Source organism: Stegostoma tigrinum, chromosome 13 (genome assembly GCF_030684315.1).
Source record: "Stegostoma tigrinum isolate sSteTig4 chromosome 13, sSteTig4.hap1, whole genome shotgun sequence".
Lineage (NCBI taxonomy): Eukaryota > Metazoa > Chordata > Chondrichthyes > Orectolobiformes > Stegostomatidae > Stegostoma > Stegostoma tigrinum.
This window is the reverse complement of record NC_081366.1, coordinates 65,879,028-65,896,418: the sequence shown is the minus strand read 5'-3', so window position 1 is coordinate 65,896,418 and position 17,391 is coordinate 65,879,028. Positions and strand designations below refer to the sequence as shown.

The window sequence follows — 17,391 nt, the reverse complement described above, 5'->3', positions numbered from 1 at the left end:
AAGTCCCTCAGCCTTTCCTCACAAGACCTTCCCTCAATACCAGGCAACATCCTAGTAAATCTTTTCTGCACCCTTTCCAAAGCTTCCACATCCTTCTTATAATGCGGTGACCAGAACTGTACACAATACTCCAAGTGCGGCCGCACCAGAGTTTTGTACAGCTTCACCATAACCGCTTGGTTCCGGAACTCGATCTCTCTATTAATAAAAGCTAAAACACTATGCCTTCTTAACAGCCCTGTCAACCTGGGTGGCAACTTTCAAGGATCTGTGTACATGGGCAACAAGATCTCTCTGCTCATCTACACTACCATTAGCCCAGTACTTTGCCTTCCAGTTACTCCTACCAAAGTGCATCACCTCACACTTGTCTACATTAAACTCCATTTGCCACCTCTCAGCCCAGCTCTGCAGCTTATCTATGTCTCTCTGCAACCTACAGCATCCTTCGTCACTATCCACAACTCCAACGACCTTAGTATCGTCTGCAAATTTACTAACCCATCCTTCTACGCCCTTATCCAGGTCATTTATAAAAATGACAAACAGCGGTGGACCCAACACCAACCCTTGCGGTACACCACTAGTAACTGGTCTCCACGATGAACAATTCCCATCAACTACCACCCTCTGTCTTCTTTCAGCAAGCCAATTTCCGATCCAAACTGCTATATCTCCCACAATTCCATTCCTCCGCATTTGAAATCCATATACACCACATCAACCGGTTTACTCTCATCTACCAGTTTGGTCACCTTCTCAAAGAACTCCATAAAGGTTTGAGAGGCACGACCTGCCCTTCACAAAACCCTGCTGACTATCCCTAATCAAATTATTCTTTTCTAGATGACTATAAATCCTATCTCTTATAACCTTTTCCAACACTTTACCAACTGAAGTAAGGCTCACTGGTCTATAATTACCAGGATTGTCTCTACTCCCCTTCTTGAACAGGGGAACCACATTTGCTATCCTCCAGTCGCCTGGCACTATTCCTGTAGACAATGACGAGTTAAAGATCAATGCCAAAGGCTCGGCAATCTCCTCCCTGGCTTCCCAGAGGATCCTAAGATAAATCACAACCAGCCCAGGGGACTTATCTATCGTCACCCTCTGTAGGATTTCTAATACCTCTTCCTTGTGAACCTCAATCCCACCTAGTCTAGTAGCCTGTATCTCAGTATTGTCCTCAACAACATTGTCGTTTTCTAGAGTGAATACTGTTGAAAAATATTCATTTAGCACTTCCCCTATCTCATCTGACTCCACACACAACTTACCACTACTCTCCTTGATTGGGCCTTTGTCAGTCAGATAGCAGATCAGCCTTAAGGCTTCTGGACGGTAGATTGTTAAAGTTCCTAAAAGGTTTTAGTTTTTAGTTTTAAGTAGCAAGATTCAATGATGGATACACCTCGAAATGAGTTGCTTGATAGGCTAGCATCCCTCTTGAACATAACACGCGCACACACACACACACACACACACACACACACACACACACACACACACACACCCGCCAAGCCCTAGGCAAATATAGGTGGAAGAGTAAGGACTGGGAGTAAACTTGAACGATTGGATTCTAAAAAGACAAGAGGTTTAGTTCAAACACGTTCTCTCAGCATAAGTCAACAAATCCATTGTGTTCTGTGATACCAAGTTTATGCACAATGGGGTAATCATTTATTGGTACAAGAGTATTTACTCATTAGCCAACACTACTGCGGGGGAGGGGGATTCCGATTAGCTTATGGTAGAAAGGATGTGAAAGCACAGACTCACAAGGTTGATAACAAGGATAGGAAACAATGTTCATGAGATGCTATTTGAGATAGTGAGACCAATTCTACTGATGGAGGAAGTTCAAAGATTTCATTTAAGAAAGTAAATAAGAAAAAGCGATTTCCTCTGACTGGGGAGTTAACATCAAAGAGTCACTCATTTTAAACTGTCACTGGGGATAGAAGAGAGGAGTGGAGTGAAGAGAAACTTTTACGCAAGGAGGTTGGGGTGTTGAATAGTGTATCAAAATGGAGTAGTCCAAATGGATAGCCCTTCTATTTTTAAATCAGGACAGCATAAATATTTGAAGTGAATGCTGACAGCAATAGAAGAACAGCAGAGGGAAAGTACTGAATTGTCAGAGACAAGTTCAAGTATGAACACAACAGGCCAAACAGCCATCTTTCCATGCTGTAAACTTTGTAGTTCTGTGAGTGAGAATAATAACATATACATCTATTTTTCCAAATATCCCAGAAAGCTCAACACACATCCGAATCAAACCTGGAATATTCCAGGTCTCCTCAGCACAACTTCATACCTTAACACCATACATGGAAATTGAAAGTTCAAAAAATTCATTGAAAAATGTAAAAAGACTAATCAATAGAATTAATACGATTGTGTAATTAGTGAAAATCAAATAGCATACAGATAAGAAATCAAAGCTTAGTTTTAAGCAAAGAGCACGTCAACATTGCATTTGACAAAGTGGTCATTAATTCCACTTCATCGATATCAACTCTCCATAATAACATCTCCTTCAACCCATCTTCATTAACCTTCTTCATACACTGATTAACTACCCAAATCTTTGTCCAAAGTTATAACAACTTATATTTTCCTGACAGATTTACCAAGTCTAAACAGAGAAAAATAAATTTCGAACATAGAACAGTACAGCACAGAACAGGCCCTTCAGCCCACAATGTTGTGCCGACCATTGATCCTCATGTATGCACCCTCAAATTTCTGGGACCATATACATGTCCAGCAGTCTCTTAAATGACCCCAATGACCTTGCTTCCACAACTGCTGCTGGCAACGCATTCCATGCTCTCACAACTCTCGGCGTAAAGAACCTGCCTCTGACATCCCCTCTATACTTTCCACCAACCAGCTTAAAACTATGAACCCTCGTGCTAGCCATTTCTGCCCTGGGAAATAGTCTCTGGCTATCAACTCTATCTATGCCTCTCATTATCTTGTATACCTCAATTAGGTCCCCTCTCCTCCTCCTTTTCTCCAATGAAAAGAGACCGAGCTCAGTCAACCTCTCTTCATAAGATAAGCCCTCCAGTCCAGGCAGCATCCTGGTAAACCTCCTCTGAACCCTCTCCAAAGCATCCACATCTTTCCTATAATAGGGCGCCCAGAACTGGACGCAGTATTCCAAGTGCGGTCTAACCAAAGTTTTATAGAGCTGCAACAAGATCTCACGACTCTTAAACTCAATCCCCCTGTTAATGAAAGCCAAAACACCATATGCTTTCTTAACAACCCTGTCCACTTGGGTGGCCATTTTAAGGGATCTATGTATCTGCACACCAAGATCCCTCTGTTCCTCCACGCTGCCAAGAATCCTATCCTTAATCCTGTACTCAGCTTTCAAATTCGACCTTCCAAAATGCATCACCTCGCATTTATCCAGGTTGAACTCCATCTGCCACCTCTCAGCCCATCTCTGCATCCTGTCAATGTCCCGCTGCAGCCTACAACAGCCCTCAACACTGTCAACGACACCTCCGACCTTTGTGTCGTCTGCAAACTTGCTGACCCATCCTTCAATCCCCTCATCCAAGTCATTAATAAAAATTACAAATAGTAGAGGCCAAAGGACAGAGCCCTGTGGAACCCCACTCACCACTGACTTCCAGGCAGAATATTTTCCTTCTACTACCACTCGCTGTCTTCTGTTGGCCAGCCAATTCTGTATCCAAGCAGCTAAGTTCCCCTGTATCCCATTCCTCCTGACCTTCTGAATGAGCCTACCATGGGGAACCTTATCAAATGCCTTACTGAAGTCCATATACACCACATCCACAGCTCGACCCTCATCAACGTTTCTAGTCACATCCTCAAAAAACTCGATAAGGTTTGTAAGGCATGACCTACCCCTCACAAAGCCGTGTTGACTGTATTTGATCAAGCCATGCTCTTCCAGATGGTCATAAGTCTTATCCCTCAGAATCCTTTCTAACACCTTGCAGACGACAGACGTGAGACTTACCGGTCTATAATTGCCGGGGATTTCCCTATTTCCTTTCTTGAAGACAGGAATTACATTTGCCTCTCTCCAGTCCTCAGGTACGACTCCAGTGGACAGCGAGGATGCAATGATCTTCGCAAGTGGCGAAGCAATTGCATTTCTCGCTTCCCAAAGCAGCCGAGGACAAATCTGGTCCGGGCCTGGCGACTTGTCAATCTTAATGTTTGACAAAATTTTCAGCACATCAGCTTCCTCTATCTCTATCCATTCCAGCATGCACACCTGCTCTTCAAAGGTTTCATTCACTACAAAGTTGGTTTCTTTCGTAAAGACAGAAGCAAAAAACTCATTTTGGGCTTCCCCTACCTCCTCAGGCTCCACACACAAGTTCCCTATGCTATCCCTGATCGGCCCTACTCTTTCTTTGACCATTCTCTTATTCCTCACGTAAGTGTAAAATGCCTTTGTGTTTTCCCGGATTCCTTCTGCCAAGCCTTTCTCGTGCCCCCTCCTGGCTCTCCTCAGACCATTTTTGAGCTCCTTCCTTGCCTGCATGTAATCCTCTCTAGCTGAACTTGACCCTAGCTTCCTCCACCTTATGTAAGCTACCTTCTTCCTTTTCACTAGAAGCTCCACCGCTCTCGTCATCCAAGGTTCCTTTATCTTACCCCTTCTTGCCTGTCTCAGAGGGACATATTTACTCATCACTCCCAACAACTGTTCCTTAAACAGTCTCCACATGTCTATAGTTCCCTTACCATGGAACAACTGCTCCCAGTCCATGCTTCCTAACTCATGTCTAATCGCATCATAGTTTCCTCTTCCCCAATTAAATATCCTCCCATTTTGCCTAATCCTCTCCTTCTCCATAGCTATGTAGAATGTGAGGCAGTTATGGTCACTATCACCAAAATGCTCTCCCACCACAAGATCTGATACCTGCCCCGGCTCGTTTCCGAGCACCAAGTCTAGAATGGCCTCTCCCCTCGTCGGCCTGTCAACGTACTGCGTTAGGAAACCCTCCTGAACACACCTTACAAAAACAGCTCCATTCAAATCTTCTGCTCGAAGGAGGTTCCAATCAATATTAGGAAAGTTAAAGTCACCCATTACAACAACCCTACTGCGTGCACACTTTTTCAAAATCTGTCGACCTATGCTTTCTTCAATCTCCCTGCTGCTATTGGGGGGGCCTGTAGTAAACCCCTAACGAGGTGACTACTCCCTTGCTGTTCCTAATTTCCACCCATACTGACTCAGTAGGCAGATCTTCCTCGACAATGGAAGCTTCTGAAATCATGAGTTGAACTTCCCCACAAAGAATTGTATGATTTTTTCATGACCACTGGATATCTCAAAGTGCTTTATAGCGCATGAAATGCTCTAAGTGTGATCACTGTTAAAACCAATGTTTAATTCTTGTATTCTAGACTGTAATACCAGGGTTGGTTTAACTCAGTTGGTTGAATGGTTGATTTGCGATTCAGAATAACACCAGAGAGAGTTCAATTCCTGCATCGGATAAAGTGTGGGCTCACCTTCTCAATTTTATGCACCCCCCCACCGTGAGGTGTAGTAACCCACTGGTTAAACATCTTTCTAATGAAAGAGCAGCCCCTAATGTCTGCTAAGACTACGGCGACTTTACCTTTTAGACTAGAGCATACCAAGTCTGAACAGATAAATTAAGCCCAGCAACATGACATGAACAGATTCTTTGACGCCAATCTTTGAAGATGCTAGTTCACTCGTGGCAAGTAACGTGGAATCTACCAATCAAGCGTGCTGCATGTAAAGCCTGACACTCAGGCCCAGTCCTCATCATTTTCCCACAAGACACCAAGATAATTCACCAATCCCTCAATGTTTCAGTCTTGCCTCCAACTGCATCACCAAGTATCAAAATCTTCATCTGCCCTCTGGATATGCAAATCAATTTTAGGAACAAGCATTCGCAGTTTGACATTTGGTTTACAAACTCCCATTCCATGATAAATCAACTAGCTCTGCATCTGCAGAGAAACACATAGGGCATGTTCCCAGGAATTTCCAACCAAAGCCAGCTTCCCTTTCCCAGCAGCACAGACAGGGAGACATGCACTGTTCATATCCACAAAGCCATGTGACAAACAACACATTCAACATGTGCCAGAGAGCTGGTCTACAATCAGATCCACAAGTACAATAAGTTTTTTTTATTAACAGCATCAATAGTGCCAGTTGATCAAATATTCTACATGATCAACAGGTATGTCTAACCACAGTAAACCTTGACCAAGTGAAGTTTCTGGAATAGCAACATCCTCAAAAACCTATACCAAACGCCTTCTAAAACTAAACATAAAACATAGTAAGTGACAAATGCAACGCAGGGGGTACACATAATTTTTATCCTTTATTTATAGCATTAATACTCAAACATCACAATACAGTGCAATTGGAGGTATATATATTTTTGCCAGTTTATCACGAGTGCTAGTTATGACAAAGTTTGCAGTGTTGCAAAAGAACCCTGAAGAACGTCTGCACGTACCACTGCGGACTTCACACTGCTGCAACTCCTAGCAGAGAGAACAACCAATAATTTTCCCCCCAAAATCCAAAGACATACAGGTTAAGAGGATTGGTCATACTAAAAATTGCCCTGTAGTGTCCAGCGATGTGCAGGTTAGGTGGGTTAGCCATGATAAAAATGTGGCATTATGGAGAGGGGAGAAGCTCGGTGTGATGCTCAGGGAAGTTCAACTCATGATCTCTGTCAAAAGGAGAAGTTAGATTTTTTTTCTCTGTTTACATAGGTGCAATTACATCAGATACTTCTTAGACCTGATGTAATTCAAATGTATTCGCTGTGATCATGTAGAACTACAATCAATTGCATGCAAAATCCCACAAACAGCAATAAAGCCTGGACACCTGAAGAACTTCCCTCATTCATAAAAAGCCTGGGGACCTTGTGCATCCATATTAAAGGACTGATGGGACCAAGGTTTAATATTGCACTCAAGACGACACCTTCAACAGTTATGCACTGCAGTATCAAAATAGGCTACATGTTCAAACCTCTAGAGAAATTTCCATACATTGCCTTCTGACTTAAGTCGGAAAGACTGTGTGGATTTACAAACTGTTTGTGAAGCAACTGTAGAGAGGAAAGCACAAGGACAGGTACAGCTGGTTGTTTTCAGCATGTATATGTAAATTATTGCTGGGTTTTCAAATGTTGTTGTTGTGAGACAACATGTAATAAGAAAAGATGTCAAAGAGGCACTCAGCACTGACACTTCTCACAATAACAATCCAGTCATGCGTCTTTTATAAGCTTATATGGTTTCAACCAGCAATTTGGTCATGTTTCAATTGTTCCTTTTATTATATGTCTCCTTCTGTAGTGGTGCATCTCAAGCACCATGAGCTGCATTGTTCTTTATTAAATTGCTGACACTTGTCAATCACAACCAGCAATTAAACTACTCAACAGCTTGATGCTCTCAGTTTAATTTACTGATGCCCGCACAAGAGGGTATAGTTCCACAGATATCTACCTCAAGATACTTGGTTGTTAAATTCAATCCCATCCCACCTAGGTATCCACAGCTACTGTCAGAAACCACAGCGGGGAGAAACCCCTTTAAATTCCTCCCCACTTCTTGCAGAGGGACAAGAGAGTTAATTACATTGTTCAATGCATCAGTCTAACTCCAACAAGCAACTACACTGCAATCCAATCTGTATAGCTAAGCATCAAACCCTACTTATTCACAGAAAGACACAGGTCAGGCAAGTCCCTTTCCAAGGAAACACTGCCAGTGTGTCTGCATATGAACAACTTCTCACTTTTCTTCACAAGCCCACCCAAAACCACCTTGAAAAAGAGAGCTCAGATCCTTGCTACACTGGACGAAGTCAGCAGTGGCTGACACTTTAAACAAAAGTACCAATTCCAGCATTATACAAGGGGCAAAATAAGAGGCATTTTTTGAAGTTGAGTCGTCACTTCTAAAATACAATGCCAGTCAGTGAAGTGTCTTGCTGACCCATTGCATGTCTTCAAGGAGGACCGGATCACTCCCTAACTGGCCCAAAAATCACATCATGGGTGGCAAATGTAACATGCTGCCCCACAGATGTCCACGACTGGCTTCAATTACTCAAGGAATTGAGTCTTTTCCCTCTTGAGGGAAGTGTTAGGTTTTGATTATCCAGCCATACTGAGATATGAGGCAGGTTCGATAGAAATATTGCTGTTTCTCTGACCATTCCTGAGGAATAATCCCAAAGACAATGCACCTTATAAAAATTGATGAATTTGGTTCAATACAAGACATTAGCACTGAAAATGGAAGACACACTCAAAAGTAAACAGTTTGCTCCCTTCACACCCTAGCAAGTTATCCCAAAACTGCTCTATTGCAAAATTTACCAAAACTGACTCTCTCAGCCAGTTTGCTAACCCATATAAATGTGAAGTTGTGGTTACACAAAACTTCCAACGAAACTGAACGCACAGAACATCCTAACCACCGCCCAATAGTGAAACTGAAGCGCACAGCAATTCCTGTACTACCCACGCAATTCTGTCATGGTGCTCACCTCCATCCTGCAAGTCAACCCTCTACCAAACTACCTCGCTCTCCTTCTATACTCCAAGCCCAACTGTCCCTTCCTACACTCCTTGCATCCGCCCATTCTTGTTGCCCAGAACCATTAATTTATTTCAAACCCTAGTGCCTCCCCTCAGCTTCCAGATCATCCTGCTCCCTACGCTGGGGTTGACTCATTCACAAACACTTCTTTTTACCTTCCATCTCCTGCCTGCATGTTTCTCTAAGCCTCCTGTCCATCCCATTTTCTAAACCCGACCCCCTTGACGTGCTCCTGCCCATCTTCAATCCGATTTTTTCTCCTGGCCGCCACCAAACTCTGTTCTACCTCCCTCCGGTACATTCATCCTCCTCGCCCGCAGATTCTGGGACGTTTTCCCCCCTCCTGCAGTTCGTGCTGGGAGCCGCAGGGAGAGGCGATGATCTGATGGAAACGCATTCGGCTCTCCGGCAGGACGTGCGGCCTGTGCCGGAGCCCTTGGCAGGACCACAGCCCCCCTCCTCCACCCAGCCCCGAGATCTCAAGCCCGCTCCCCGAGATTCACTCACCATCAGCTCAATACTTTTATCTTCGATCACTGAATCCGCCTCCATCGTGAACCACATACAAGGAGAATGCAGAGCTCTGGCTTCACCCCCCCGCCCCCCCCGCACTCGGCCCGGTCCAAACCCAAAGCCTGACGACAAGCGTCTGACGAAATCACGCCGCGCCCCTTGGTTTGTAACGTCATCCGTATCTGACGTCACGCGTTCCACGCGACCCCCTTCAATCGTCAGGAAACGCCACTGCAGGCCCCGCCCACTGACTCGGAACAAATTACTACAGAGGCTGGAGCTTGTGTTGAGAATGACAAAGTTCTGCAGGTCACAGCGGGTCAGGCAGCAGCTATGGAGGGAGATGCAGGCTGAAGCTTCCAGTCTAGACGATTCGTCATTAAAGCTGAAGTGAAGGGTGGCAGCATTTGTGCAACAGTGGGGAGAGGGCTGTGGGTGTGGAAAAGATGTTGATAGCCCAGATTAAGTGATTGGAATTCACGAATGGCTGAACAATGGTGTGTCTAACCGCCAGACTTGAAAGGCAAAACTGTCCCACAGGGGTGGCCAGAGGCGAGAGAGGTCATGTTGACAAAGAATGTAACAAGTAAAGCTAAACAAAACGGAAGAAATTGGAGTTGGTTCACAATTTGAAGGTGTTGGACTCAATACCAAGCCCAGAAGGCTGTAAATTGCCTAGTTTGAAGATGAGATGTTGTTCCTCTGGTTTGCATTGATTCACTGGAGCACTACAGCATGCTGAGGACAGAAAAGTATGCATGCAAACAGGACATGGGAAGGTGGTGATCATGTTTGCTTACAGACTGGAAATATTCTGCGAAGTGGTCACGCAGAATGCATTTGGTTTCTCCAATGTAAAGTGGGTGTTAATACACAATGCAATACACAAGATTGTAGCAGGTACTGTTGAAACGCTGCTTCACCTGGAAAAACTGTTTAGGATCTTGGATGGTGAGCAGGTAGTATGCGAAGGGGCAAGTGTGGCACCTTGTGCAGTTACACGGGAAGGTGCCTTTTGAAGGGTGTGTGGTGTTGGTGGTAGGAATGGACTAAGGTCTTCGCCAGTCTCTCCACTGCAGACTGGGACTGATTTGTCGAACACCTCCAGTCTGTACACAGTGCCTGCATGCTCGCTTGTCTACCCTCAGGACACTACAGTGTTCCGATGAATCGCAGCACAAACTGGAGGAACGACATCTCATCCTCAGACGAGGCACATTACAGGCTTCCGGACTTAATATTGAGTTCAAAGCCTTAAAATTGTGAGCCAGTTTCCGTTTTTTCCCTTGTAGCTTTACTTTTTACAATCGCCCATTTTTTCCATTTTGTTTATCTTGTCACATTCTGTCACCATGTTCTCTCTCCTCTTCCCCCACCCAAGTGGGACTGGCTTCTCTTTCAACTCGGGCAGTGAGACACACTATTGTTCTGCCTTTCTCACATTTCGATCATTCTCGACTAGCACTCTACACCCACCATCCCCACACCCTCCACCCTTCGCTACAGCTCTGATGAAGAGTCATCTGGACTGGAAACATTAGCTTGGATGCCGCCTGGACCAGTTGTGATCCCGAGTCTTTGGTTGTTTCCGCCCACTGACTGATCACTTCTCCATCAGGACCCGCCCCCTCACTGTTGACGTCCATTGCAGTACCACGCCCCCATATGTGGCCGCGCCCACAAATGCCCCGCCTTACATAATGGGCGGGGTTTCAGTAACACCGTCCACGGAAGGATGATTTCCCCATTAGCTCAACCCTCTCCCTTGCCGTGTCCAACAAAAGGTCACGAACTTTCATTACGTCACGCCCCCACTGTCGAAACCGAAACCTTCAGTCAACCTCCGCCCATACAATCAACCACGCCTATTCCGAGGGGCGGGGCAGCGGGGGGGGGCGGGAAGGTGAGGACTTTCGATGGGATACGAGATTGGGAATGAGAAAGATGAGGCTGGGATGGTGAGGGAATGGGACAGGGTGTAACCGGAGCTCAGAAAGGGACCGGTTGGGGAGGGAGGGTGAGGAGTGGGAATGTGGGAGAGACGGGGTTGGGTTGGCAAGGAGTTAGGGAGGTGTGCGGAGTGACGGGGTTGGGTTGACAAGGGGTAAGGGAGGTGTGCGGAGTGGAAAGGATGGGTAGGGCATAGGAAAGGGAAAAAGGATGGGAAAGGAAAAGGGATGAGAAGGGGAAGAGATGAGGTGCGGGTGTGGAATGGGGATAGGATGGGATAGGGAAGGGGATGGGGAGGGGATTGGCATAGGGGTGGGGATGGTGAGGGGAAGGGAATTGGCATAGGGGTGGGAATGGTGAGGGGAAGGGGTAGCGATGGGGATGGGAGGGGTTGGGGATGGGATGGGGAAGGGATGGGGAGGAACTGGGGATGGGGAAGAGATGGGGATGTGGAAGGGATGGAGAAAAGATGGGGATGGGGAAGGAATGCAAAGGGGATGGAGAAGGGATGGGATGGGGAGGGAATGGGGATGGGAAGGATAGGGATGTGGATGATGATGGGAAGGGGTGGGCGAAGGGGTTGGGGTACGGTGGGGTGGGGAAGGGGTGGAGATGGGATGGGGTGGGGATAGGGAGGGTATGGGATGGGATTGGGGAGGGAATGGGGATGGGCAGGGGATGGGGATGGGGAAGAGATGGGGATCTGGAAGGGATGGAGAGAAGATGGGGATTGGGGAGAGGATGGGGAAGGAATGTGGAGGGGAAGGGGATGCAGAAGGGAAAGGATGGGGAGGGGATAGGGGAGGGATGGGGATGGGAAGGATAGAGATGTGGATGATGATGGAAAGGGGATGGGGAAGGGGTGAGCAAAGGGGTTGGGGTGCAGATGGAGAAGGGGTGGAGATGGGGTGGGGATGGGGAGGGTATTGGGATAGAGGTGGGAGTGGGTGTGGGGAGAGGGGTGAGGAGGGGAAGGGGTTGGGATAGGGAGGGGATTGGGATGGGGAAGGGGATGGGGATGAGGAAGAGATGGGGATCTGGAAGGGATGGAGAGAAGATGAGGTTGTGGAAGGGATGGGGAGAGGATGGGGATTGGGAGGGGATGGAATGGAGATGGGGTAGGGATGCAGATAGGGGAGGGGATGGGGTGGTGATGGGGAGTGGATGGGGAACAGGGTAGGGGTGAGGATGGGGATTGGGAGGGGATGGAATGGAGATGGGGTGGGGATGCAGATAGGGGAGGGGATAGGGTGGTGTTGGGGAGGTGATTGGCCGGGGGGGGTGGAATGGGGATGGTGAAGCGATGGGGATTGGAGGGGCTGGGGGTGGGATGGGGAAGGGGATGGGGAGGGACTGGGGATGAGGAAGAGATGGGGATCTGGAAGGGATGGAGAGAAGATGAGGATGTGGAAGGGATGGGGATTGGGAGGGGATGGAATGGAGATGGGGAAGGGATGGATAGGGGATGGGTGTAGGGGAGGGGATGGGATGAGGATGGCAAGTGGATGGGGATTGGGAGGGGATGGAATGGAGATGGGGTGGGGATGGGGTGGCGAATGGGTTAGGGGAGGGGATGGGGGTAGGGCAAGGGATGGGATGGGGAATGGGATACGGGAAGCGATGGGGAGCAGATGGGAAAGGGATGGGCATGGGGAGGAGGATGGGGAAGGGGATATGGATGAGGGGATGGGATAGAGATGGGGAAGGAGATAGGGATGGGTGAGGGGAGGGGTTGGGAATGGTGAGGAGGGAATGGGAGGGATTGGGGATGGCGGGTATTGAGGATGGGGAGGGGATGGGAATGGGGAAAGGATGGAGTGGGGGAAGGGATGAAGGAGGGGATGGGAAGGGAATGGGGAAGGGATGGATAGGGGATAAGAAAGGGGAATGGATGGGTAGGGGATAGGAAAGGAGGAGGGATCGTGCAAGAGGAGGCAATAGGAAAGGGACCGGGATAGTGAGAGGTCAAGAAGGGGGCCAGGAAAGGGAAAGAGATGGTGAGGGGTCAGGAAGTGGATCAGGAAAGGGAAGGGACGGCGAGGGGTCGGGAAGAGGGCAGGGCTGGTGAGGGATCGAGAAGTTGGCTGGGAAAAGGGAAGCATTGTGGAGAGAGCCAGGAAGGAATGGGGAGGGGTTGGGAAGGAGGCCAGGAATGGGGAAGGGATGGGGTGAATTTGAGGAGTTTGGGAATGGGGGCAGATTTGTGTTGGGATGAGAATGGGGCGGTGATGAGGAGAGGGTGGGAGCGGTTGCGAGTGAAGAAGACATGAGTCAAAGTTGTGGGGGAGCTGGAGAGTTTGGGGACAGTGACAGATTGTGATTGGGAAGAGATGGGGAAAGGTTTAAAAGGGTTTGGGAATTGGGGGTGGAGCTAGGTTGGGGAGAGGTTGCCTTTGAGGCTGGAGCATCCCTAATTGGAAAATGAGATGTTGTCTTTGAGTTTGTGCTAAGGCTTGTTAGTGCTCTGCAGCAGGCCCAAGACAGAAATGTTGCCATGGGAACATGGCAATGTGTAAAAGCAGCAGGCAACAGGAAGTTCAGAATCATTTTTGCAGACCAAGTGTCACAGTTCTACGAAGTAATCACCCAGCCTGTGTCTACATCTCCCCAATTTAGACGAGCCCACATTATCAGCAGTGGATACAGTAGACTAGATTGAGTGAAGTGCAGATAAGCTGCTGCTTCATCTAGGAGGCATGTCAGGGATCTTGGAGGGGAAGGAAAGAGGAGGAGGTAAATGGGCAGGTGTGACACATTTTGCGATTGCATGGGAAGATGTGTGGAAATGTTTGGAGTAGAGGAGGACTTGACCAGAGTATCCCAAAGGGAATGATCCTGCTGAACGCTGACAAGAGAGGGGAGGGTTTTGATTGTGACATCCCAGTGGAGGTGACAGAAGTGGCGGTTCACATCCTTTGAATGTGGAGACTGATGGGATGGTAAGTAAGGACCAAGGAGACCCTGTCATTGTGGAAACCTAATAAGTTTTGCAGCAATTTCTGTTTGTCATGGGAGACAAGGGAATGGGTGAGGGCAGAAATGTAGGCGGTGTATCAAACACGGCTAAGGGCTGTCTGAACTACGGTAGTGGCGAATCCTCGGTTGAGGAGAAGGGTGGATGTATCTGAGGCTCCACCCCCTGCAGAAGGTCTTTTCTCTTTTCCACACAGCCAACCCATTTTCACCTAGTTATGGTCTCCGTTATCAGCTTTTCTTTCTCCCTGACTCACCATTATCCATCTCTTTTTCTGCCTGTCCTCTCCCTCTTAGCTCCATCTCAACCTACTATATACTCCTAACAACCCCTATCCCCAATCTTCAGCAAGGGTTACTGGGCTCAAAATGGTATCACAGCTTTCTCTCCATAGCTGCTGCCAGACCTGCTGAGTTTCCCAGCAACTTCTGTTTTCATTTCAGCTTTGCAGCAGTTCTTTGTTTTATTTTTGTCTTTTAAGCTGGAACAGCATTTAATGCACATCCTTCATTACCCTTGAGAAGGTTTGTTTCCACACTGTAGGGATTCTATGATGATTCTATGAAGTTACTGAAGATTAAAATGCAAGTGCAGAAAGCTGTCAGGAATGCTAGTGGAATGTTAGCCTTTAACATGAAAGGATTTGAGTCCAGTAGAAATGAAGTTTTGCTTCAATTGTGAATAAGATTGGTTAGACTACACCTAGAGTACAGTGTGCAGTTTTGATCTCCTGAGCTCAGGAAAAATATTATTGCCACAGAGGTAGTGCAACAAAATTTCTTCAGACTTGTTCCTGGGATAGTGGGAACATCCAGTGAAGGGAGATTCAGTAAACTGGGCCTGTATTCTCCAAACTTTCGAAGAATGACAGGTGATTTGAAGAATGACAAAATACTTAAAGGGATAGACAGGATAGGTACAGATAAATGTTTCCCTAATGGTGGAACCTAAAACCAGATACACTATAAATAAAGGAGATGCCATTTACGTCCGAGATGAGGAGTAAAGTGTTGTAAAGTAAACTTAAAGGGTTGTAAACCTTTGGAATTCTGTAACAGAGGCCTGTGAAGGTTTAGCCTTTGAGTCTGTTTCAGATAGAGGATTGATAGATTTGATTACCAGTGGTGTACAGGTTTATGAGGATGTGGTGGATTTAAGGCATTGAAGTGTTCAATCAGGTATTATCTTAATGACTGACAGAGCAAGTTTCATAGAACTATAGAAACTATACAGTGTAGAAGGTGGCCATTTAGCCCATTTTGTCCATTCCAACTCAAAGCCGCTCTTTCTAATCTCATCTTCCTGAACACAGCCCATAGCCCTACGGTGTTATGGCCTTTAAGGTGCAGATCCAAGTACTTTCTAAGAGTTTTGGGGCTCAATCCCCACCATCAGTTCAGACAATGAATTCCAGTCATCTATGACTCTCTGTGTAAAAATATTTTTCTTCACATTCTCACTAATCCTTCTGCCACTTAGCTTGAACCTATGGCTCCTGATTTTTGAACTCACTGCCAAAGGAATTTGTCTATTCTATCCCTCACTATTTTGTATACTTCAATCATGTCACCCCTCAGCTGCCTTTGGTCCAAGGAAAACAGTCCAAACTTCTCCTCATACCTACAATTCTCCAGCCATGGTACCATTCTAGTAAGTTTTCTCTACACTTTCTCCACAGCAGTTGTGCCCTTCTTGTAATGTAGTGACCAAAACTGCACATAATACTCCAGCTGTAGCCTCACCAGTGTCTTATACAATTCCATTATTATTATCCTACTTGTAGCTCTATCAATGAATGAGGGCATTCCACATGCCTTCTTTACAACCTGATTTACCTGTACTGTTACATATAGGGACCTGTGCACTGGAAAACCAAGATCACTCACTTCATCTACCCATCTCATGATATTCCTGTTTATTATATATTCCCTTTTATTGTTTGACCTCACTAAATGCATTACCTCACACTTATTAGAGTTGAACTCCATCTGCCATGTTCTTGCCCACTCCACCAACTGATCTGTATCATTTTGGAGCGTACAGCTATCCTCTACACTCTTCATTACACAGCCAATTTGTCATACGTAAATTTCCGAAATGTGCCCCCTATTTTCACATACAAATTGTTAATGCATGTTTGGGGCTGTATGATGGCTTAGTGGTTATCACTGCTGCCTCACAGTGCCAGGGACCCACGCTTAATTCCACCCTCAGGTGACTGTCTATGTGGAGTTTGCACATTTTTCCCGTGTGTGTATGGGTTTCCTCCAGGTGCTCCGGTTTCCTCCCACAGTCCAAAGATGTGCAGGTTCGGTGGATTGGCCATGCTAAATTGCCCATAGTGTTCAGGGATGTGTAGCTTAGGTGTGTTATAGGGAGGTGGGTCTGGCTGAGATGGTCAGTGTGGACTTGTTGGGCCAAAGGGCCTGTTTCTGCACTGTAGGGATTTTATGATCTAAATTTTTTTAAAAAAGCAGGGGTCCCAAATCTGAGCCCTGTGGTAAATCACTTGAAATTGTTCTTAATTCACAAGGGCAGCCATGGACCAATGTGTTTTGTTTCCTGTTACTAAGCCAACTTTGAATCTACTTCAACACACTACCTTATATCCTTTAGGCTTTCACTGTTTTGACCAGTGTACCATGTGGGACTTTGTCCAATGCTTTACTAATATCCAAGTATACAAATCCATTGCACTACCCTCATCAATCCTCCCTGTCACTTCCTCAAAGAATTCAATCAGTCTTGTAAGGCATGACCTTCCCTTAACAAAGCTCTGCCTTTCTATGTCAAGTTCATCAGGTCCCTCAGGATTGATTCTAACAGATTTCTCACCACCCAAGTAAAACTAACTGACCTGTAATTGTTTGGCATTTCCTTTGTACCCTTTTTATAAAACAGAACCAAATTTGTACTCCTCTAGTCCTCCTGCACTTCACCTGTGTCGAGGGAAGATTGGAAAAATAATTCTCAGAACATTTGCTATTTCCTCCCTGACATCTTTCAATATCCAATGGAACAATCCATCCTGTCCTGACGATTTAGCGACTTTCAAGGTTTCCAACTCCTAACATTTCCTCTCGTGTTATGATTATTTTGTTCAATATTTCACACTGCCCCTCTTGGATTACTGTACCCTAATCACCCCTTTTCTTTTTGAATATGGAGACAAAAAAATCATTTAAATTTCTTCCCAAGTTCTCAGCATCTTAACACAAGTGCCCTTCCTCATCTACGACAGTTCCCAATTTTCCCGTAACTATTCTTTTGCTCTTTATGTACTGTTCAAACATTTTCAGGTTTTCTTTTAGCTTAAT

At 46.2% G+C, this 17,391-nt stretch overlaps 1 protein-coding gene across 3 annotated transcripts in view; it reads right to left on the bottom strand.

Annotated features, from left to right (window-relative positions):
* Positions 1-9,271, bottom strand: part of LOC125458364 (F-box/WD repeat-containing protein 11) — a 230,917-nt gene extending 221,646 nt beyond the window's left edge. For 2 of the 3 annotated variants that reach the window (XM_048543600.2, XM_048543601.2), the window contains exon 1: positions 9,145-9,271. In XM_048543600.2, the coding sequence (XP_048399557.2) occupies positions 9,145-9,201 (57 nt within the window). In that variant the 5' untranslated portion in view covers positions 9,202-9,271. Of the gene's footprint in view, positions 1-8,923; positions 8,944-9,144 lie in introns of those variants that run through there. The other variant, XM_059650768.1, reaches the window with a different exon arrangement.
* Positions 9,272-17,391: the final 8,120 nt, after the last annotated feature.